This window comes from Brienomyrus brachyistius, chromosome 3 (assembly GCF_023856365.1).
Source record: "Brienomyrus brachyistius isolate T26 chromosome 3, BBRACH_0.4, whole genome shotgun sequence".
Lineage (NCBI taxonomy): Eukaryota > Metazoa > Chordata > Actinopteri > Osteoglossiformes > Mormyridae > Brienomyrus > Brienomyrus brachyistius.
In genome coordinates, this window is record NC_064535.1 from 27,987,477 (window position 1) to 28,006,084 (window position 18,608).

General features: G+C 44.6%; 1 protein-coding gene and 1 long non-coding RNA gene across 3 annotated transcripts in view; one reads left to right on the forward strand and one right to left on the reverse strand.

The window, feature by feature from the left end:
• Positions 1-18,608, forward strand: part of LOC125738297 (receptor-type tyrosine-protein phosphatase O-like) — a 40,593-nt gene that overhangs the window by 19,962 nt on the left and 2,023 nt on the right. Inside the window, exons 3-25 of one of the 2 annotated variants that reach the window (XM_049007138.1) lie at positions 818-973; positions 1,226-1,378; positions 1,778-2,287; positions 2,546-2,707; positions 3,666-3,862; positions 4,928-5,048; positions 5,375-5,568; positions 6,096-6,207; positions 6,651-6,814; positions 7,280-7,400; positions 7,827-7,960; positions 9,458-9,596; positions 10,187-10,307; positions 11,296-11,364; positions 12,713-12,796; positions 13,562-13,597; positions 14,933-15,014; positions 15,149-15,239; positions 15,347-15,423; positions 15,938-16,072; positions 16,535-16,657; positions 17,286-17,440; positions 18,305-18,440. In XM_049007138.1, the coding sequence (XP_048863095.1) occupies positions 818-973; positions 1,226-1,378; positions 1,778-2,287; positions 2,546-2,707; positions 3,666-3,862; positions 4,928-5,048; positions 5,375-5,568; positions 6,096-6,207; positions 6,651-6,814; positions 7,280-7,400; positions 7,827-7,960; positions 9,458-9,596; positions 10,187-10,307; positions 11,296-11,364; positions 12,713-12,796; positions 13,562-13,597; positions 14,933-15,014; positions 15,149-15,239; positions 15,347-15,423; positions 15,938-16,072; positions 16,535-16,657; positions 17,286-17,440; positions 18,305-18,440 (3,272 nt within the window). The remainder of the gene's footprint in view (positions 1-817; positions 974-1,225; positions 1,379-1,777; positions 2,288-2,545; positions 2,708-3,665; positions 3,863-4,927; positions 5,049-5,374; positions 5,569-6,095; positions 6,208-6,650; positions 6,815-7,279; positions 7,401-7,826; positions 7,961-9,457; positions 9,597-10,186; positions 10,308-11,295; positions 11,365-12,712; positions 12,797-13,561; positions 13,598-14,932; positions 15,015-15,148; positions 15,240-15,346; positions 15,424-15,937; positions 16,073-16,534; positions 16,658-17,285; positions 17,441-18,304; positions 18,441-18,608) is intronic. The other variant, XM_049007139.1, reaches the window with a different exon arrangement.
• Positions 6,099-13,567, reverse strand: LOC125738299 (uncharacterized). The gene is made up of 3 exons (XR_007396782.1): positions 12,889-13,567; positions 10,101-10,272; positions 6,099-6,217 (listed from the first exon to the last, which is right to left on the reverse strand). It is a non-coding gene; the product is annotated as an uncharacterized LOC125738299 (long non-coding RNA).

Here is an 18,608-nt window from a genome sequence, read left to right on the forward strand (position 1 = left end):
ATCAAGTGTAGAAACTTCACACCGTGTAGAAAATCTCTATTTCAAGTGCCAAAGTGGCATAGAAACAAAGATCTGCTATTTCTGAGTATTTAGCTTGCTAACAATTTTACTTTATACTGGTATTTTCAAAAGCAACACAATTCTGGTATTTTGAAATTCTGACAATAAAAATCACTGGGGGGGGAGGGGGGGTGTCCCAGCTCATTTTGTTGCCAGATTTCAAAATACTATGGTGTTTTATTTTACTCTAATACCTCCCAAGCCTAGTAACTACTTCACACCCCATATCACTAAACTATGTATGTATGTGTTTGTAGCATCTGCCCTCTGTTGGAATATTATTGCTGTACACATATTCCCATCACGATTGTCTGCGTCCACAGACAAATGTAGTATGTACAAATGTGGTATGAACCGTGACAGCACACAGGAAAGTAAAGTATGAACTAAGCTTAACATACCAATGTTAACATTGCTAGGTGGCGAGGTTCTTGTATGCAGTTTACACAGTAAACCGCCAAAACTGCAAATAATCATTGACGCAATTCATTGTTGTCCTTTTTATTACCAATTATTATTATCAACGTCATTGGCTCCTTGTTGCAGTCCAAGAGCACACTGCTGCAATTCAGTGTTTCACATCGTGTCAGCCACATTCTTCCTGTTGGCTACAATCAACTTGCTTTTTCTGCCTGCACTTGTGTTACCTTTGCCTTCATTACTCCTCTGGCAACTCATTTTTGGTGTGTTTTGAGGGCCTGCTGTGATTCTACAGAACAAACTTCTTGGCTGGAAGTAAGACTAATTTAATTTCCAGGGCCTCTGCCAGTGGACAGCGTGCTCATCCATGACTACAAGCCTTCTCCGGAAACGGGCATCGTTTTTGAGATGAAATATGCAGAGAACAACATTTTTACCAGGGTGAACATCAGTTACCTGGAGAGACAGGAGCATCGGTGGATCCTATACAAAGGTAGAGCTGCCTTGGGCTGCAGTTGGCACCATGCCTCGGAGGAATAATTAATGTACTTCCTTTTCTGGGTTGCATCGCTGGCAGTGTTGTTTAATTTAGCATAGCATAGTATAGCATAGCCAGTGGGTTTTGGCCTCAAAGCCGCTCTGATGCAACATTAAATGGCTTTGTGCTATTTAATTCTCTGACAGTGCGCTATATATGCATTCTTTTATGAGTGAGCTTGGTGTCATTCCCCTGGTATTCGTTCAGATTTTACCAAGGGGAAAACCGTCTTCAAGCACTGGTTGCCGGGGACCTGCTACAGCAACATCACATTCCAGCTGGTGTCGGAAGCCACCATCAATAAGACTGCTGTAGTCCAGCACAGCGGAGTGGTCCACCAGCCCACGCAGCACAGAACGGGTAGGTTAGGCGGTCCCCTCAGGTGCGGAATTAGCCCAAAGTTCAGCTTTCCACCCACTCTGCATAGCTAATGACTTCCTTGCAACTGCTTTGTCAGCTTATTTTTCATTCATGTACCATGTTTTAAGTCATTCTAATGCTTTTCTACATCTGTGACAAACATTTCTCCCTATGAAGGCTGCATTAAGTAGCATGTGTTGGCAGCAACTTCTGAAATCGAGTAGTATGTCAAAATCCACATCAACGTCCATGAAAATGGACCTATTCTGTCTTGTTGCTCAGAGATGCAGTGAAGCAGGTGGTCTGAATGGCGTCTTGTAGAGTTTCAAGGCTTTTTTGTGTATCTGCGCATTTTTAAAAATCTCCACAGCCCCATACCATGTCTGTTTCTTCCCACAGTGCCAAACCCTCCCCTCAATGTTTCCCTGAAGATCACTCAGCTTAGAGATAGGCCTCGGTTAACGGGGACCCATGACGGGCTGCTGAGGAGGAGTGGCCGTAATGTCCCCTTAATGGGCAAACAGGAACAGGCAGGGACTCTGGAGGAAGAGGTTGAGTCCATGGACTATCCTGACCCTCATGGACCAGTAGACCCTGTCCGAAGCCTTAACGGCTCCGTGGATAGCTTCTCTGTCAATGGCACAGAGGATGACAATAGCACCCAGCCCTATTGGCCAGACTCCACTACAAGCACCGCCCCCACAGAGCAGGAAGAGCGGGATTCTGTGAATGCACCGTTTTCAGAGTATGACGACTCCCCTGAGCTGGGGTCTGCCGGGGGCCCGGCCCTGTTTCCTGCTTCCACTCCACTCCCTACCAGAGGGCCCCCCATGCTGCTTGAGCTGCGATGGCTGCCCCCCCGTCCGCCTACTGCATTTGACGGTTTCAAAATTTACATCTATAAAGATGGTGAGTCTGTCGGGGGATCACAAAATACCAAATCTACATGTGCAGGCCCAGGTCTGCAGACCCCTGCTGATTATGAAACAATCTGTAGTTAAGGAAAGGTCTCTCAGGATATTCCAGCATCGTTAGTAAACACTCCGGTATAGTGTGCTCTATAATGGATGAGAATATAAGTTATATAAAAGTTTCTTAGATAATACATAAATGATGCCTTTATAGAGAACTTCAACTGAAGTGAACATGGTCTAAATGTTTTAATAGGTAACTCCACGGAAGTGACTACCATAGATGAAAACACTCATGAATTTTTCACGGAGCTGACGGAGTCGGGCACCTACAGGGTGCTGGTCACCACCCTGAGCTCGTCTGGAGACTGCGAGCCCAGAGAGAGCACCAGGGACACTAGTATCACCTTCTACCTCAGTGAGCCACTCTCAGTTCCTTTCTTGTGCTTCTTCTTTTGAGTACTGAGGTTTATAAAGGTACTAGATAGGAGTTTTAAGTAGTACTGGATTATGTATGATTTTAAAAGTGACCTAGTATTGAGCCGCATGTGCCTTATTTCCACCAACACCTGAGCTGGACTCTTCCCCAATCCGGAACTACTTCCGTACATTTCCACCGCAAAAAAAACTGGCCCTGAACCAGAAAGAACAGCTCCAGCACGTCACCACAGAAAAGCTGGTCTCAGAATTCACAACCATAACATCAGCGAAGGTGGGATGGGTTATCGTATCCAACCCTTCCACATACCTAGAAAATTCGGTTCATACCCGATAGTTTTGTCTAATGTTGTCGGTGCCAGCAGTGAAACAATTTGCCACTTTTTAGCAGAGTAACGTTACATTTTTTTTTGTTTGTTTTTTTGTTCTGTGGAAAACTAACAATTGATTTGCTGACCAGGTTCAATAATAAATTATAAACAATGTTGCAGGTCAAATAAATAAAATATTGTGGTGCTTAAGTGGTGAGGAGATCACAAGGTGGACAGCAAAGTCAAGTATTTAGCAGGCTCTTTTATTGCACGATCCTTAAACGGAGAGCAGCGAGAATAAAGTCACACATACAGACAGGGAGCCTTTACGGAGACAAAAGTGGATACAGGCAACAGAGACGGAGCACAATGAGTCATTCTCAAAACTTTCTTTTTTCGGTTTGGCAGCTTATAAAAACTTAAAATCCGAAATAGATCAAAATAAATCCAAAAAAACGGAATACATATAAACTTTTACTTTGCTCTCAATTCTGCCTACGTAACTTTTCCAACCCAGCACCAGCTCTGTGATAGTGGAATCAAGGCATTGATGTTTGTTACTGGTTACTAGCGCGTGGTTATGGAGTAACTACGTGTCAGTCTGATTGGCTGGTTGGCTTGTCGCAGGTTACAGCGGTGAGTGGTTTGAGCAGCCCATGGAGCGGCCCCAGGCAGTTAGCGTGCGGTTACTAAACCCCACCACAGCGGCTGTAACCTGGACCCCCAGCACTTCCTGCCACAACGGCAGCCTGGTGGCCGTGCTGTCACTGACGTGCCTCAAACCTACCATCAGCCAGCGGACGGAGACCACATACTGCTCCGAGGTGGGCCTGTCATTACCGTTAATCCTCCAGGGGCATCCAGGGTGTGTGCTTCATAAATTTCCTTCGGGATTAATAAAGGATCTATCTAATCTATCTATGGGATTACACTACAGTCACGAGGCAATCCCATCAAGGATTTTTTACATTTTATGTCCCAAAAATTATGTAGTAGATTGTCTCTCCAAAGTGTCCAGAAGTTTGTGAACCATCTCTACAATCATTATAGTTTCTATAACATGTGAGCAAAGTTATTTTTTTCATTAAGAAATGTAGGATAATAGCCTTTTAAAGATACGACATGCTCAGCTTCGTGTTTAATAACTGTATCACCATGAGAAATACATTATAAGTTTATATTTTTATTCCCCTATTTTTATAAGATGATAATTTAAAAAAGAAAAGTGATTTGTTTCTGTAATATGGTCATGAAAGCGAAGGCATTATCTATCTCCATGGCGTATTAACAGAAGTACGTGCTTTTCGTAAGTGCTGGTTTTGCATCTATCTGTCCTCCATAGCTGCTTACCCAGCACAGGGTCACGGTGACCCGTTAGATTCTGGGTTTTCATGACAGAAGGGGACTTCCAGCTGGGAACGGCTCACGTCAGACATTTCCTTTCACCGCCGTCTGACCGCAGGGCTTCGGGGGATGTGTAATGTCCTCTGAGGACGCCGCTTTGCCTGATAATCGGGGACCCGAGCAATTGCGCGGCGGCACTGTGGCAAAGATGGATGAGCTGCGAGTGAAATGCCAGCAGGCTGCCTCCCATTTCAGCTATCAGTGTTAAAGCCCGTCCTCTGACAATGATGTCAGCCTTGGCTTTTCTGAACGCACTGGGCGTCCTGCCACTGACCGCAGCCTCTGTCAAAGCCCCTCTGTGTTCCACGGCCGATAAATATGTATTTTTCGTATCCATTGCAGAACATTAGGCTTAATTCAATTTAGCCGTGGTGTTCTAGCACGTAAATATCTTACTAGCCTAATAAAATGGTGGGGGGCAGATTACTTAAGAGAAGTTAGCTATTAGTGGTTCATTGATCATGCTGCTGCACTGCTGTTCACAGGAAAACTCTACTAGTGATATCATCACCAATTTGACTCCGGGGGCGCAATACAGGGTGGTGGTGTACCACACAAATGGCCCATTGGCGAGCCCCCCCTCTGACCCTGTCATCATTGGAATCGGTGAGTTGCCAACTGCTTCCTTGCTGATTTCTGCCAATTAGTAGGCATGCCCTAAAGTCATCGATCTTTTATTTTTATTATTAAAGGACGTATCCTAATTATTTAAAGAACATTTGCTGTAGATATAATTGTTTTATAAAACAGCAAGTGTTTTTAATTGTATGTAAGACATCCACTTTGCACATATTGGTGTTTCAGATTTTTTTTCCCCCACAATCCCTTGTCACCTCAAAGTGGCTAGAATTTGATAGGAAGTTGGTGTGAGTATTCAGCCCCTTCTATCCCAGTGGCGTTACCGAGACTCTGAGTCTTCCGCTGTCTCGTAGAGCCGACAGGAGTACGGGACCTGGTCGTCTATCCACTCAGTCCCTCCGCGATCATCCTCACCTGGCAGCGGCCGTACAACGTGGCCTTCCGCAAGTACATCCTGGAGACCTTCTTCTTCAACCCTGTCACCCTGACATCGGGGTGGACTACCTACTACGAGGTCGCGGCCACAGCATCACTAACAGCCTCTGTGGTAATGCGCATCATTTACCATCTCCAGGCATCCCAGAATGCAACTGGTCCCCTAGAGTGATTTTTATATGTTATATATCTTATAACCCTTTGGATATGAGCTCTGGATTCTGAACCGGAAGACACTGGAACATTCTGGAAATTGCCTTGGCTGACTTGCTCTAGTAGAATACCTCAGCTGTACGGAATTTGTACATCATTACGCTCATCAGTTTCCCCCAGATAAAAGTGCCAAATGGTTTCCAATTCCCTGGGCTGGCATGTCATTTCTGTTCCCGCCGCGTGTTCATATCGACACAGGATGACTTGTTAAGCCATCTGTTCCATTCGAGGGCGCTCCTTCCGCCCCACTGTGGCTGACAGCCAATAGAGGAGTCCTGGCATTCCCAAAAGAGAGACAGCCAGCCAATGGCAACGCTCGAATTGTGAAAGCTTGACCAGCAAAGAACTCTTATTGCTCAAACAGCTGCTCATTCGACAGTTTGGGATGGACACTTAACCACTTGCTTCATGACTTCTTCCCGGTAGAGGGTGACTGACTTGCTGCCGGCTTGGTACTACAACTTCCGTGTTACCATGGTGACCTGGGGTGAGCCAGCTCTCCGCTGCTGTGATGCCTCTACCGTGAGCTTCATCACAGGTAACTCCACCTGCAGGCCAGATGTAGTTATAATCCCATTCTCTACATGGCCAGAACACAATGTCCTTACACAATTTCCTACCTTGTGGGGACACTACGTGGTCCCACTTGGCCAAATATTATTTTGGGTTACTTACAACTTCTCTCATACCTCTTTGTCAAATAATTATACTCTAACAGCTCTGGCCTGCATTTCAGGTCAAAGTAATATAATAATTACTTAAGAGTAATTACTATATTAATTAATATAATAGAGTATATTATTAGACTGTTAAAGTTTTGGATGAGCTCATAGTTTCGGCTTTCATGGGTTTTTTGATAATGAGTCTCAGCTGCGGTTAAGCTGTAATCTCTGAAGGCTCTTTAGACTGACTGCTCGTCACGGAGAAGATTGAGAATTTGTCATATTCTGAACCATTCCATTGATTGCTTCCCCCCCAAAGCACCCGAGGCCCCCCACATTTCATCGGTGGAGTATTCCAATGGCCTCCTGTATGTGCGCTGGACCTACGGGGACATCTTCACAGACCTGTCACACTCCCGCGTGTTGCACTGGCAGGTGGTGGCCGAGGGCAAGAAGAGCCTCAAGAAGCGTATTTCTGCCGATGTGAGTTCCCGTCCCCCCTCCATCCCCGGTTTAACATAGCTGATCGTTGATCCCTCGCTTCCAAGGCTCTGCCTGAACTCAGGAATGCAACTCAGCAAATACATGTTTCTCAGACTCCTCTTATGATGGCTGTGTCCTTAGCAGTCGGGCTATTTTACTGCCTGGATGAGCACTGGAACAACTTCAGAGAGGCCAGATAGAATTTTCTGGAAGGAAAACCAAAGCGTCTGAAACGTATCATGTCAGCATGTGAGCCTTGATCTGCGCAGCATTTTTTGTCCTTAACATTTTAAATGCTTTTAATTGGAGCTCCATGATCTGTTTATAATTCAACATTTGCACAATCTCTGTATACAGAGAAAAGGTTGTTCTCAGGAATCATGCTTTGGTGGTTTGAAGGTGATTTGAGGTTTGGTAGTAGAATTAATGACTGAGAACCTCCCCCCCCCCCCCCCCCAACTGAAGGTGACCCGCATGTCCATGAAGGCAGCTTTGGTCATCCCCCCTGGGGACATCTACAACTTGACAGTGAGCGCCTGCACAGAACGCAGCCGGAACACCTCTCGGCCACACATCATCAAACTGGGTCAGTTTGGGCATCCTGGGGAGGGCGCAGGGCTTTTAAATCTGGCTGTGTGACGAGCGGAGCGCTGGGCTGCCCTTTGGTGTCCGTGGTACTGGGCGCCATAGCGACACGTTGCCGCGGGTTTTAACAGGGCTTGGATGGCATGCTCAGATGCACCGTATTCACACCGTTCATACACTAGCTGTGTATTTTTCTAAGAAAAACAGAGCAGTATCCGAATCAGGCAGGATAGTTGTCTATCACTGCATATACCAGATTTGTTTGCTACCAATTTTGTCCCTCCCCCAATCTACTGAGCAAGCAACTTTAATGAATGTTACAGTTCAGTTTTATTATTTGATGGTAAAAGGCATATACCATGGGCAAGGTGGTAAAATGTATTATTTATTGAGTTGTTTTTTTTCCGTTTTTGATTTGTTTTGACAGGGCCTGCTCCCCCTAGGTCTGTCCACGCAGTGAACAGCACCCACACTTCTGTAACCCTCATCTGGGTTGAGGAGGGCGTGGTGGATTACTACCAGGTCCACTGCAGGCCAGCTGCTCCAGGAAAAGATCTTAAAGTGAGATTGATTTTCTCCCTAATGGTTTCACATTGAGTACCATTGTCCATAGTGTTGCGTTGGGTAAAGCGGGTAGTGATATTTTGCTGGCTTCATCGCCACTGCGCACTGGTAGTCCTATCTGGAATATGAGATGGGCTGCAGAAATCGATTACGTTGATACTTGACTAATCATGTGATCAGGCGATCAGTTAACTGATTTACTGGGCCAAAACACAGGTTTTAAAGAAACATGCAAATGCTTCATTTAAAAACCATCAAGTCACAGTTCTAATCAAAACTGCACACAGTGAAGAGACCCTCTGATTAAAGCGACAGAATGGCATAGAAACAAAGATCAAAGCTTGATCAAATTTGAACACAACATTTTAGAGAAACACACAAAAGAACATTGACCCTCCACAGACAAATCCGCTCTTTCTGCCATATTTAGCTTGCTTACAAATAGCACACCTGCATTAACATCGGTAGGTGGTGATGTTGCTATACGTAATTTATGCTGCAAAAATGCAGCCAAACGATGACAAAATTCATTGTCAGCTATTTTTTTATCTGCATTATCCATTATGGATAATGACGTATAAAGATTTTGTTTTTTTAATTTAGCTTTTAAATACAACCTGCACATTCTTTTCCCACGTCTGGACCTTTAATTGAAAGTCTTGGTCAGCTTTGTTTTTGAGAAAATGAGACAAGGTATTATCTGGTCTAGAGAACCTGTTGTTTGCTGTGGAGCAAATGTCGGACAACTAATCATTATCATGTGGTCCATCAGGGGATTGATTGCTGTTTACCGGCAGCTACAAATGGCTAATTAAACTTTCAAAGTGGATTTACTGGGGCTGCCACTGCAGACTAACAAATAGAAGTAGATGTTTGCAGTGACACACACGCACTGGATAAAGGATATACTGTATGCGAAGTTATATTTTCTAATTTGGTGCAAGATGTGATTTTATATCAAAAACTGAGCTTCCTGCCCCACCCACACCAACTGATTGATTGATTCTGAGGCAACAAATGCAATCAAACAATTTTGTGCCAATGGGACACTAAATGAAACTTTGGCAGCCCATCTATTGGTTAGTTTGGGGACTGTTGTCTCTAATTGTCACTTGGATGCTACAATAAATTGGGAGCACCCAAGCAGCTGTGAAAAACAGATTTGATTTTTTTTTAAATCAAAGGTTCACCCCAGGGACAAGCAGGACTGTCAGTCATTATCGTCCAGGGTGATTTTAGCAAGTGATTGTGCTTCTTCAGGTATTAAGTGGCTGTCATGTGAACGATATACCCTCTCTGTGTACATAAAATAATCTGAAAGCTGTTTGCAGCGAATAGTATTGAATAGTTCTGTCAGAGTGAAGTTTTAATGAAGATGGGTATATTAGGTCATCTTTAAAATCCAGTGGAAATTAAGTGATGAGAACCAGGCACATTCTCACATGCTGCTGTAGTTTTGAGATGCATAATAGTCTTGCCACGGCCCACCCGCAGGCGAGGGAACCGCAGATGGTCCACTCTCACATCGCCACTGTGTCCAGCCTACAGCCTGCCACTGCCTACAACTGCAGCGTGACCAGCTACAGTTACAGCACCCCTAGCGAGCCCACCTACATTGGCGTGTCTACCACAGGTAGGTCAGATGCAGAGACGGCCTTGCGCGTATGTCCCCACCTCTGGCTGCTTTCTGCACTGTTTCTGTAGGAGTGTTCAGTCCTAATAGACATCCATCCATGCAAATGTACAAGGTCACAACGGGGTCTCAATTTGGCACGGTGTGGGTCAGTGGGTGAGGATGCTCTGCCTATGATTGAAAGGTTGCTGATTCAAATCCCAGGGCCGGCAGAGTGATGTAACCATCGGGCCCCTGAGGCTCTTAACCCTCAGTTACTCCAGGAATCGTCTGACCCTGCCTATTCAATAGTACATTGCTTTGGGTATAAGTGTCTCTAGCACCCACAGACAGTCCATGTTTTTGCTCCATCCTAGTTCCCAGTAGGAGCAAAAATGTGGACTGTTTGGCAGGGAGCTCAGAGGGAGCAAAAACATGGGCCGGCTGTGGGTCGCCGAGGACCGGATTGGAAAACACTGTGCTAGATAATAGTAATGTCTTGTTTATCATGAAGTTTACACTTACTTTTACATAAGATCAGGGTCCTGATGATGGTGATCTGGCATGGCTTAGCTGGTGACGGTGCTTGTTTTTGTTTCGTGTGGCTGCAGTGCGGGAGATGAACCCCAGTGTGGCAGCCATCTCTGCCCTGGCCGTCCTGAGCGTCCTCCTCATCAGTTTGCTGGGCCTCATCTTCCTAGTGCTCCGAAAGAAACACCTTCAGATGGCCAGGTAATGGCCGGTGATCCTCTCCATTACTGGCATATAGACATACAAGAAGTTCTGTCTACAGCGCATTACAAGGTCATTAATCTGAAGTCGCCTGGCATTTTAAAAGCAGATCTTAACAAGCTCGTAAGGAGTATAATGAGCTGGACAAAGGCCGTTAGATTCAACACAACATTGCGATGGATGTGTAAGCAAAGGGATAAATAAAATAACAAGCAATGAATAAAATTTAAAGCAAACTATACACAGCTCCGGAAAAAATTGACACCACAGCAAAATTTTCATTTCATTTCTTAATTTATGTAAAATATACTTTTTTTTTTCCTTCTTCAAACTCCAGCCTGGCTCTTCCCTGCTTCTCATTAATGAAGGGCTGCTTCCTTGCTTTATGGGTCTTCAGTCCTTCTTCTAGGAGCCTGTTATGAATATATCCTTGCAGAGCACTTCACACCACTTAATGTTTCCCATTCTTCTTGAAGGTCTCTTGAGGTCATCCTCTCATTGTTGAGGGCACCGCCTGATAAGTTAACAGTCATCTCTGCCATTAGAAAGTCATCTCCACCCTCTTCCTGGCTCGTTTCCCAGTGTCTCCTGCTTCACCTCGTCCTTGTGTACTGCTGTCTTAGAAACTTTGAGCCTGGACGCAGCCTGCCTCGCAGTGTATCCTTCTGCCAGGCGAACCAGGATTAAACCAGGATATTTTAAATAGTGGTCTTCATTTTTTGCCAGAAGTGTATAAATCATCTTGCATTAAAAATCTGTATTATCCATGGCCAGCAATTACTATTAGTATTAATGAGCTATAGATTAAGTAAAATTAAATTATTTATTAAATCATCCTTCTTCAAGATTAGCTGATTATATTAAAAGGCTGCAAGGTGAGGAGGGAACCCATATCATTGCATATTCTGCATTAGTATCTTGGTAAATGTGAAGCTTTGGAACTGGTTCACATGTAGATGAGTGTTTTTATTTGCCCCTGTAACTGAAGGGAATGTGGTGCTGGAACCTTCGTCAACTTCGCATCATTCGAGAGGGATGGGAAGCTTCCGTACAACTGGTAGGAACCAGCCGGTCACGTTTAAGCTCTGCCCTGCCTGCTGGTCAGGTTTTTCATTTGTTATTATATGATGACATATATGATGACTGTCCTATTTTGGTTAAATTTAGCCTGACAGTTTGAACTATTTCTTACATTGCTTTATTTTATGATGTAGAGTTTATTGTTTAGCGCTCCAGGTGTAATTTTGTGTATTTTAAAAGTTGTATTTAACTGAAAACCCACTTGAGATTGCAAATGTGAATCAGTAGGACTTGAGAACTAAAAGTTATTTTCTATTAGTTCTATTAGTTTAAAATCCAGTCCTGAATTTGTAAATTTCTGTTCTTTACAATTGTTCACTCTGCATGTATCATCCAACTTCGAAATAACTTAATATATTACAAAGTCCTTCAGCAGCAAGTCTTAATTTAACCCCGCTTCACTTAAATTTATCATGAAGGCCAAGTTCTCACAGTACAAGAGCATAGATAATTGGGTTTAATACAGCCTTTGGGAAACTTATGATAAGAGTATGCTTTTATTTTCCTAAACTGTAAATATCTGAAATATGTCCACAAGCTACAATCTTATATGGTCTATAGGAAGATAAGTACTCTAATCACCATTTTATGCAGTGAGTGTATGAAAAACGTTAATATAGTGAGCTCATATGATGTAGTGTATTGCTGGAATTAATTTTCAGATGTTTATCAGCTTGAAAGGCACATCAATGCCTGAATTATAACTGCATTATTCCATGTTGTTTTTTTTGCTTTTAAAATAGTCTTTAACGTTAACTTTGACGACAATAAATGTTGTTCAGAATTATTTAACTGCGACATTTTTATTTATTTATCCGTCATCTGCCATTTCTCACAGAAGGCCAGCGCTTGTGTTACCGACATGATTTAATTAACTCGAAGTCATTTTGCTGTATGTCGCCTCTCATCAGCGGGACCGCTTCGCACGGGGTGTATTAATTAAAAGGCTCCAGCTTTTTTCCCGAGCATTAAGCCATTACGAGCGAGAAGTGGTTTATACTCCGCAGTTAAATCACGCCGCTCGGTAGAGCTAACCCGTCTCTCGCCGGCAAAGCTAAGCACAAACTCATTAGCGCCAGTCAACTGAGAAAGTAAACGGGAAAATGCGTTTTGCGGAGTGAATACTGTTATGCGTGTTCACCCATCTTTGGTTCAACACCTTTTGAAGTTAAGAGAGGAAAAGCCGAAACCGGACCGCCGCCGGCTCTCTGGAAGCGAGCGGCCGCTGATGGGACTGTATCCCCCGGGCAGCGTCTGCCTCACTAACCGAGTGCCGTGTTGTGTTGTTCCTGCCTGTTCCCCCATGTCTGTCCCTGCCTGTCCAGGCGAAGGAGTCTCTTTGCCTTCCTAACACTCCTGCCGTCCTGCCTGTGGACTGATTACCTTTTGGCTTTTTATATTAATCCTTGGTAAGTAAGTGAGACGACTGCTGCATCGTGGGGGCTCATATTTAGCTTGATACGTTTGTCGTTATTTGCCCTTTTGGCAATTTTATACGTACCAGTTAGCATGGCTAGCTGTGTTATTAGTTAGGGTGGGGCGCCTCGATGACGGGTGTTAACACAGGCCTCTCCTGGTACCCGAACTGGCAGCAGAGTCCATGTCTGTAACAGCTGCATTAGCGGCCTGCCCGCTATGACTTGGGCGCGAAGCAGCAGCCAACAACACCCAAAAGGCCGGGCGGCCATGTTGGAAAAAGTCACGTGACACAACACAAGTGTTTGGAGAGAAACATGTGACATACAGTGGAGTCGAGTCAAATCTGCATGCTATGTACATTTAATACACTTACTGTGCATGTCAAGGGCATTTCATATCCTGTGTTACACATTATATTGTGGTTGTGCTTGTAGGTCACAATTCTTGGTGCCAATCGCTGATCCATAACTGTCCATTTAAGCCTGATTGACTCCATGCGTGTGACATGCATGTAATAATCATAATCAGACACTTCTGAACAACCTGTCTGGGCAATTCCAGTTAATTGTATTCCACAGATTACCTGATGGGTATGTAAACACAACTGAATGCATCTTTGGATTCTATATGAATATAGATTTAAGTTTGACCAGTTAATATAGACTAAGGTCGAAATATTATGGGGTGGTGCCACATTACTGTGCTTTCCTATGCTATATGTAGACTGTTTTCAGTAAATGTTGTTTTTTTTTTAGGGGCAAGACTGCCTTAAAGAAAAGGAAACTAACAAGGTAAAAGCACAAGGTTAACTGCCTATGTGCAGCACGGTTTATTGACATTCACAACACCTTCTACGAGAGCTGTGTGCAGTCAAAGCTGTCCATCCATGTTAAACAAACAACTATTACGCGTACAACATCCAGATGAATCACAGTACTGGCAAACAAGAAACCAGGAGTTTATTCCTGAACAAATAATGCACGATGAGCACTGATGGTGCGAGCACTGATGCACCAAGATGTCTGTCATTAGGAAGGGAAGAACTATTACGTTCAGGCTTAAGCAGTAAAGCAAGTAACATTGATCGGAATGTGGTTTATATTGCCCTAAGTAGGACTGAAGCCTGTCGCAGGTATAATATAAAACTGTTCTCCTAAATAGTGAATATTACAGGGATCTAAAGAGGGCCATTTACTGATATGGTCTTCAGAAATTTACCCGTATGTAAAGGCACTTTCTGATTTTGAGTTCTCGGATGGGTTTGTGTTAGAGGTGGTTTCCGTAAGCAGCGAGGTGGGGTCTTTTTACTCTATCTGGGATCACCGATAGGATGTTGATGGTTTTACCCCAAATCCCCGAGTTAGTTTATAAGTGTGAGTGAAGTGCCCCAGTACAATAAATCAAGCTCATCTGATCATTGAGGCATCTCAGCGCCTGTTGCTTTTGCTGCCGCAGATTACACGAAAAGGGTTAAATGGCAGCCTGCGTAATCCAACAGCCCTACAGTGAACCGTGAATAAACCCCAGCCTGTTTGTCACGCTCGGGGAAAATGTGTGAGAATCTGCACCATTACCCTCATCTGAAGCTGGCCTGTGTGAATGCAGCTGTTCAGTGATGGTTATTCTGTGCAGGAAGACAGGATTGAGCAAGGCCAGGCCTTTGCTTGGGGCTACTGAAAAGTTAAAGATTAATTTGCCCATCTGTAGATCTAGCAATCAAACAGTATTTCTCCCCTTATGAATGGAAACGTGGAAACTTTTCTGTAATGTACCGCAGGCATGATTCAGTCTTGGTTAATATTCTGAACTTTCGGCACTGATCAAGTGAAGTCACTTTAAAAACGTTATTCATTTTTGCATAGTAGTTTTGCTGCGGATTGTCTGCAGTCAGATGTGATTTATAACGGTCGATATTGAATAATCCTCAGCAAATGGAATCTCATTTAAAGAATAACACAAGCCTGCATGACGAACACCTAACAGCCATAAAGTCCATCTTCAAGTCTAAGTAAATGAAATCCCCTTCTCTGGTGACCAAAGACACCCCTAATACTGACAGAACATTGCTGTTCCATTTGATAATGCCTTGTCATGGAGACCTCAAAACGTGTTTAATCTCTTTTCAGCCCTGTCCAGCTGGATGATTTCGAAGACTACCTCAAGGACATGAGCAAAGACTCGGCGTACAAATTTTCTCTGCAGTTTGAGGTGAGAGGTGCCACCATTTGCTAGCAGGGACAGTTAGCATCGGTGTGTCAGGTTTGTTTGCAAGACAGCATTATGCTGTCTGTTCAAAGATGAATAATGCCCACCACAGAAATGCTTCTGTGCCCCCAATACAGGAGTTGAAGACAGTGGGTCTGGACCTATCCCATGATGCAGCTGACCTCCCCGTCAACAGAGCAAAGAACCGCTACACCAACATCCTTCCTTGTGGGTTACAATGCTGCTCATCGTATCATTTAACTTTCCTAGTAGACAATTGTGGGTTGATGCTCATGCACCTTTCCAACTGACTATCGGCGACCTTCTCCCCGCAGATGATTTCAGCCGCGTGAAGCTGATCTCCATGCACAACGATGAAGGAGCCGACTACATCAACGCCAATTACATTCCTGTGAGTGTCATTCATTCTTATCCTGCACGAAGCAGATTCAGCCCCTAAGACCAAGTCCTAAGGCCAACGGTCGACTGTCTGCAGTGTCCAAGATGACTGTTACTCTACCCGATAGCCAGTCTCTTAAAGGGGCTTATGACTGCTTAATTCTCATGCAGTTTTTAGCATATAGCCACTCCTCATTTAGCTAACAAATTCCATTCCAACAGCCTGGTTGTTAAGCGAAATGGTCACTAAATGAAAATCTTGGTAGCGTGACCATGCGTGACTGTGCTTATGACCTCAGCCTTCCATTCTTGACCTCCTTTATCCTTCGTGACGTGGTCATTTTTAACAACATTTTGTACTTCTGAGGTCTCTCTCAGTCCGGCATGTATCTGGTGTCAGACGTTGGTCGTAAATGTGCGCATTGGTCGGAAATTTTTTTATTACAGTCATATTTACGAATGGTCGCTAACCGAGGTAGTCGCTAAATGGAAAGCGGTTGTAATTTGCGTAATTTTCCCATCTGCAGGGCTACAAGTCGGCGCGGGAGTACATCGCCACACAAGGCCCCCTTCCCGAAACCCGCAATGACTTCTGGACGATGGTGCTGCAGCAGAAGTCGCGAGTAGTCGTCATGCTGACGCAGTGCAGCGAGCGCCGCAGGGTGGGCACCGCCAGTGTCTGCGCTCGTCCACAGCACTGACTTTAAGGCTCACTTCCATTTAGCTTATTGGGCTCACTGTACTGGGGTCCAATTGTTGTTGTTTTTTTTTTTTTTTTTTTTTTCTTCTTTCTTTCATATGCTGTATAATTCAATCCAAACTATTGTCAGTGCTTCAGATATTTACACAATGTAACATTTTAAAGCTTAAAGTATAAAAGTACTGTGTTTCAGTAGATAAAACATTGGCTTTATATTTCACTGATGGTAACATGGTAAATGGGATGTACGAAAGCTAAATGACAGAACAAAAAATACACAGATTATGAATTTTGTCAATAGCTAGGCAACGTAAATACCACTATACTGAACCCTAGTGATGCCCCTGGACTCCTGATTTACTTGAATCCCCTATGGAAATAGCCCAACCGGGTGTTAACTGACAGTTATGTCACATGACCGCAGGTGAAGTGTGATCACTACTGGCCCTTCACGGAGGAGCCGGTAGCCTACGGGGAGATCACGGTGGAGATGCTGTCTGAGAAGGAGGCCCCAGAATGGACCATGAGGAACTTCAGACTGAGCTACGTATGTCACCTTCTCGCCACCCGCCGCACTTGCTTCCTCTGAATCTACATCTCAGTCACGTAATTTGGGGGACAGTCTCTCCCAAAAGCTGTCAAAATGGTAATACAGCCGTGTTTACGTCCTTTGGACGGCAGCAACAGCGCTGTCTTCGTGGGGGGGGCGGGCGCGTAAATGAATTCCGTTTGCAGCCTCACGGGCATCCGCAGAAGCCCAGGTATTTAAAAAAATGGGTGCCGGCGGTCCCTCAGTGGCTTGTTTCCATAGCAACCACCGCTGAGAGCCCCAGCACCTTTTCCCTCTTGTTACGTGCAAAACTAATGGTGATGAATGAGAGCAAAACACAAGACGACATAACTGTTTCAGGACTCGGTACTCTCAGCCGTGCGTGCAGACTCCTCCAGACATGCTACATTCATTCATGGGCGCAGAATGGATGCAGTTGGCGCATGCGTTTGAAAACATATTGCATGCAGCTGTTTGATGCAGCACGGATCGCGCAGAGATGCGGAGGAAGTTTGAAAGGACTACAAAGATAAATGCATCTAAAACTACAGTAAAATTAGTTGACACTCCAAATGTTATTGTTTTGAAACGGTTCTGACCCCCTCGCAATCGCGTCTCCCTTAAGGCGGACGAGACCCAGGACGTGCTGCACCTAAACTACACCTCGTGGCCCGACCATGGCGTCCCCACGGTCAACGCCATCGAGAGTATCCTGCAGTTCGTCTACATCGTGCGGCAGCAGGCGGCCAAAAGCAGGGGCCCCATCGTCGTGCACTGCAGGTGAGAGCAGTGGATGTGAGAGGGTGCTGGAAGGGACGTGGCAGGTCGACCTGCAATTCTCTGACTGTGATCCTTTATAAGAGGCATTTTATATTTAATGGTGTTCCAATGGCAAAGGCAGCCCCACTGCAGCAGGAGGGGCAGGAGACAGTTCCCCAATTAGAGGGATGATTAGACCAGATTTGATAGGATCTCTTATGATCCGCCGGTTTTTTGTCTCATTCGAAGGAATACAGCATCCACACTGACCACAGGATTGGCTAACCTGCTGGCCACACCAGCAGCAACTCAGTTTTTCAGTTTGGTCTCCCATCCAAGTCCTGGCCAGGCCCAAACCTGCTTAGCTTCAGGTGGATCACTTTGTCTGGACTGCAGGCGCTATGGCTGCTGACTGACTAACTGATTACAGGTTTTAAGACAAAAAACACAGTAGTTAGCATACTAAATAATCAAGCTAACGTTAGCTTTCCTGCCTCTCCTAAATGTGTTTAGGCTGAATTGATTCCTTTAAAAGCATCGTTGGCGTGGATGTAATGGGAAGAATGGGCACTAATTAAATTGTAGCTACAATTACGTCCTTTTAATTGTTTTTGTGTTTTTTTTTTTTTTTTGGGTTAATCGCCACTGTAACAAAAAGGTGTTCTCAGCATCTTTTATAATGTTCAAGTGCATTTACTGTCCTGCACTTTTTTAAACATATAACTACATTAATAAGTACACAGAATTGTAATTTTCAGAATTTCCTTAATTTGATTAATTCCAGTCAGTTTTCGAGAGTGTGATATATTTAATGATTAGGGGGGTGGGGGTGGATATGAATTTTTCATGGTGTGTCTAATATCGAATGAACGTGTCCGTCTGCAGTGCCGGTGTGGGTCGCACAGGGACCTTCATCGCCCTGGACCGCCTCATGCAGCACATACGCGAGCACGATTACGCCGACATCCTGGGCGTCGTGGCCGAGATGCGAGCACACAGGCTATGCATGGTGCAGACGGAGGTAAGGAGGACACTCTCCCTCCCAGTCACATACACAAATACCTCACAGGTCAGTCTAACCCCCCACACCACAGGTATCATGTCTACATTTGGATTTGACTGCTTGAAAATGCTCTTGTGGTGCAGTAATGTATGTTTAAACCCCCCCCCCCCCCCCCCCAGTGGCGGG